Source organism: Arachis ipaensis, chromosome B10 (genome assembly GCF_000816755.2).
Source record: "Arachis ipaensis cultivar K30076 chromosome B10, Araip1.1, whole genome shotgun sequence".
Taxonomy (NCBI): domain Eukaryota; kingdom Viridiplantae; phylum Streptophyta; class Magnoliopsida; order Fabales; family Fabaceae; genus Arachis; species Arachis ipaensis.
The window spans coordinates 123539824-123544376 of NC_029794.2; the positions used below are offsets into that span (position 1 = coordinate 123539824).

The 4553-nt window shown below is 36.0% G+C and overlaps 1 protein-coding gene across 3 annotated transcripts in view; it reads left to right on the forward strand.

Annotated features, from left to right (window-relative positions):
* Positions 94 to 4553, forward strand: part of LOC107622718 (pantothenate kinase 2) — a 10835-nt gene continuing 6375 nt past the window's right edge. Inside the window, exons 1-9 of one of the 3 annotated variants that reach the window (XM_016324712.1) lie at positions 94 to 344; positions 963 to 1361; positions 1968 to 2180; positions 2347 to 2399; positions 2740 to 2856; positions 3330 to 3449; positions 3561 to 3655; positions 3735 to 3828; positions 3994 to 4125. In XM_016324712.1, coding sequence (XP_016180198.1) covers positions 1058 to 1361; positions 1968 to 2180; positions 2347 to 2399; positions 2740 to 2856; positions 3330 to 3449; positions 3561 to 3655; positions 3735 to 3828; positions 3994 to 4125 — 1128 coding nt within the window. In that variant the 5' untranslated portion in view covers positions 94 to 344; positions 963 to 1057. Of the gene's footprint in view, positions 345 to 505; positions 869 to 962; positions 1362 to 1967; positions 2181 to 2346; positions 2400 to 2739; positions 2857 to 3329; positions 3450 to 3560; positions 3656 to 3734; positions 3829 to 3993; positions 4126 to 4553 lie in introns of those variants that run through there. The other 2 variants (XM_016324711.2, XM_021114765.1) reach the window with 2 other exon arrangements.

The following is a 4553-nucleotide window of genomic DNA, read 5'->3' on the forward strand; positions in this document are numbered from 1 at the left end:
AACCGATGGTTTATGTTTTCTTCTCTTTTTGATTTTGGTCCGAGTTATCCATTTTCTTCTTATTAGATTCTTACAAGCTACAAAAGTTACAAGTACAATAATTTGGTCACGCACGAGAACAGAGCCGAGAAAAAGTCGCAATCAAAGAAGCACCACGCGCTAACGCGGCGCGTACATGGTAAATGTCCGTGAGTTTAACTCAGCTCTGATTCCAAATCAAATCTGATCAAAACCCGTGTCAGCACGCGCGCCGCCTCCAACACTCACCACCAACAATCAAGAAGCCATCGAATACAAAAACATAACCTTTCACTTCTTCCATCTTCACACACCGCACTTCTCAGGTAATTTATCGTTTTCATTTGATATTATTCTCTTTTTGTTCTTAGTTTAGCTTATGTCTTCACCTCTTCCCTCACGTCCTTTTCATTCATTCACCGTGGTTTTTATGTCTAACTCAGACCTTTAATTATCATGGGGTTGGTCTATGTCTCTATATGATCTCACTCCCAAGCCTATATTTTTCGTACAACAAATAAAAATTGTTAAGTTAATTCGACACCCGTTTCTACGGCGTTTTAGGTTAGGGACTTAGGGCCATTCAATGCCCACCTTTTAGTTTAGATAAGAATTCCACGGACAATTTTTGTAGAATTGAATTTGTTTTCAGCTGTCCTTTTGTCATTGGATTATTTTTGGTGTACAAGTACAAGCTACCTTTTGTGTAACATCCTGGATTGTGGATTGGTCGAGTGATCAGTTTATTGGGTCGCAGAAGGAAATGTAGGGTTAGAATTTTATCCATTGGTCAATGACAAACCCTCAAATGAATGCGTTCATCTTATGTTAATGTTTCCGTAGTGAATAAGTAATATTGTAATTTGCCCATTTATTGATTATTATTTTTCACCATGAAGAATGAATGGATAAAAAACATGTGTTTGTTGTTTGTTTGAGTGTAGGTTGGACCAGTGACCAAAGTATAGCCTTTGAAAGGAAGCAGTTAGGTAAGGGTTAGGGAGGGAGTTTGGGAGTTTAGGGGTATATATAAAGTTAAATGGCTGGCTTATCAGAAAAACCTCAAGCTCTTGGAATTGACCAAGAAAGTGCTGAAGCTAATAAGAATAGCAGCAGCAACAAGAAGAGTGTACACAACAGGCTTTTGGAGAAGGACAAGGAAGAGGGAGGTCAAGGGGGTGATATGTCTCCTTCTGCTGGGAGCTCAATCAAGAGGTCAGGTTCAAGGCCTCAACTTGATGTTAGCAAAGCCGAGATTCAAGGGAATGTAGAAGAGAAGTATCCAACTATTTTGTTGCCAAATCAGTCTGATGACTTGTCTCACCTTGCTCTTGACATTGGAGGTATTGATTGATTATGCTATGGTTTGTTCTTGTTTCTGCATTGTTAATGATTTAATGGTGGTGCATGTAGCCGATCCCACCTAGTGGGACAAGGCTTTGTTGTTGTTGTTGTTGGTGGTGATGTGAGGTTGCTTACCCCTTTCTACTCTCTATCCACAATTTTATTTTGTCACATTCATTGCATGCAGTTTTTTTTATGGTTTCTCATTTTCAGGGAGAAGTTATAGTGCATTTTATGCTTACTCTTCTAATATGAAAACAGTAAATTAGGGGCTTCCTTTATTTCTGCCTAAAAGGGTTCTTTACTCTATTTTCTTCATGTTTATGTTACACTTTTTAGCCTGGTCTTGTTCCTTTCCTCTGGGAATTTTGTGTTGTTAATTGAGCTCTCCACTGTGGGAAATAAAACAAACTTTATTGGATCCTGTGATGGTACCCATAGCAGTTTGTTGATCTTTTTTCCTTAAGGGATTTCCAAACTTTTGCTTCATAGTTAATGACTTAGGATTTGGTCAATTCTATTTTACATAGTTAATTTTAAGAAAGGAAAGTTTGGTCGCATATGAAATATGTCTAAAGCTTGAGCTTGTTCAAATATGTGGGCAGGATCACTGATAAAGTTGGTATATTTCTCAAGACATGAAGACCAATCAACTGATGATAAAAGGAAGAGGAGTGTGAAGGAGAGACTTGGACTTTCTAATGGTAATAGGAGAAGCTTCCCTATTCTTGGTGGGAGGCTTCACTTTGTGAAGTTTGAGACAAGAAAGATTAATGAGTGCTTAGATTTCATTAATTCAAAGCAACTTCATCGAGGCGGTATAGTCTTATTCACTACAATACTTGTATTAGTCTCTTCTCTACCACATTTTTTTTCTAAGATATTATTATGCATGCAATATTATTTTGTAATTTTGATACCATTCCTTCAACTTCACTCAACACTTCTAAGGCTTAATGAATTATTGATTTGTCTGGCTTATAGGGGCAGAATCACCGTACGCTGATGGTGCAACTGATGGGAATGCGATAATTAAGGTGCCTCTGAGTCTGCTATTTTATTTTTAACATATTTGGACGGTTGTTCTTTATAGTGGGTGTGTGTAAACGCACAGTGGGTATATCCTCAAATTATTGTTTGTAATTTATTTATCACTTGTGGTGATTGTAAAATAATGACTGTGTTATTTTTCCCTTGTATTGGAAAACAAAAATCATGGATGTTTCCATTGGTTTTGTTTGTTGCTTGTAGTATTGCTCATAAACAGTGTCTGTTCTGCAAAACCATGGATTTAAGAAATTTGGTAGCACTTCTTTTGCTTCTTTCTGTGGTCTTGCTATTAAAGTACTATACTAATTCTCCAATTTTGTGACAAAGGCTACTGGTGGTGGAGCATACAAGTATACTGACCTTTTCAAAGAAAGACTTGGAGTTAGTCTGGACAAAGAAGATGAAATGGATTGTCTTGTTGCTGGAGCAAATTTCTTGCTAAAGGTGGATCCTAGTTTTAAATTGTTTTGCAATTTGCATGTGTCTTGTTTAGGTTAGCTCCATAGGATGGATGCATTTCACCTTGAGTTGATAAATATGTATGATTCTACACATGTCGCATTATCTTTTGTTGTAGATGTTATCGTAAGTATGAGTAGGAACTCTTGTCTTCTATTAGAACTTATTTTCCCTTTTGATAAAAGTAAAAAAAAGAATCACATGAATAGGCACTTACTCCTCACGCATTCAGAATTTCAAATCAATAATATGAATTTTCTTTTTAAGAAACTTTCTGAATTGGTTTCTTTTAGTCATACCATTCTTTCTGTCATAAGGGAACAAGTTGTAGCCTTTTAATTTGGAGTGTGACAGGTGCATTCTTTGCTATTACTTCGTTCTTGCTAACTGATTTATAGTTTTTCTTTTACATGGCCAATTTTTTATTTCTGATCAGAAGTTCTAACACTTCTTAGTAGGCAATTCGGCATGAAGCTTTCACACACATGGAAGGCCAGAAAGAGTTTGTTCAAATTGACCCTAATGACTTGTTTCCTTATCTACTAGTCAACATTGGATCTGGTGTTAGTATGATCAAGGTAAGGTACATTTTGTCTTGTTCCTATTTTTATTTAACTTCTGACTCTTTGGGTTATGTTTGATTAGGGCAAGTAGGTTGTGATCTATACTTCCAATGTGTGTTGACACAGGTTGATGGAGATGGGAAATTTGAGAGAGTTAGTGGGACAAATGTTGGTGGTGGTACTTATTGGGGCTTGGGAAGACTGTTAACAAAGTGCAAGAGGTCTTTTTTCTTTTGAGACTATGATTTTGATTTTCTATATTTTCACTATCGACAAGGTGTTTGTTGCAATAAATTCCAGCTTTGACGAGTTGCTTGAGTTGAGTCAGAAAGGAGATAATAGAACTATTGATATGCTTGTTGGGGACATTTATGGTGGATTGGACTATTCTAAGGTAACTTTTGCAGCTGCTTCTATTTCCATATAAACATTCATTGTATTGGAAAGAAAAAGAAATGTTATTCTGGTCTAATATTGCGGATCTTGTAGATATGAATAATTTGATCTTTTCTTTTATCAATCACATGGCTGAGTATTTCCTGGTTTTAAATGATTATAGATTGGCCTATCAGCTTCCACTATTGCATCAAGCTTTGGAAAAACTATATCCGAAAAAAAGGAGCTTGAAGACTACAGACCCGAAGATATATCGCTCTCTCTTCTGAGGATGATATCATACAATATTGGCCAGGTGAATTGATAATGCTAGGTTTATCCTTTTCTTTATATTTATACATAAATCTAGCTGTCATATGTAAGAAATATGCAGATATTGAAACTAGTGGTTAAAATTTACACTATTTCTTATCTTCTCCTCTGAAATATTGAGGCACAGTTTTATAAAATGGAGATAAGAATGTGAGGTTCTATATTCAGCTGATTGAATATTGTTGTATTCAACTTTATATGCATCAAAGACCGACTATCCTAAAATATTAAGTTGCTAGGCAAAGGTCGATTGATTTATATATCTAACATGCCTGCTTATGCAAAAGCCTTATGGGCTTGATTGATGGCAAGATTCAAATGCTTGAGTACTTGATCATAAGTTCATAACTCCAGTACCATATCAAGTAAAACTTTCCTAAAAGCTTATCCTAAGGTGGAGAGCTTAAAGAG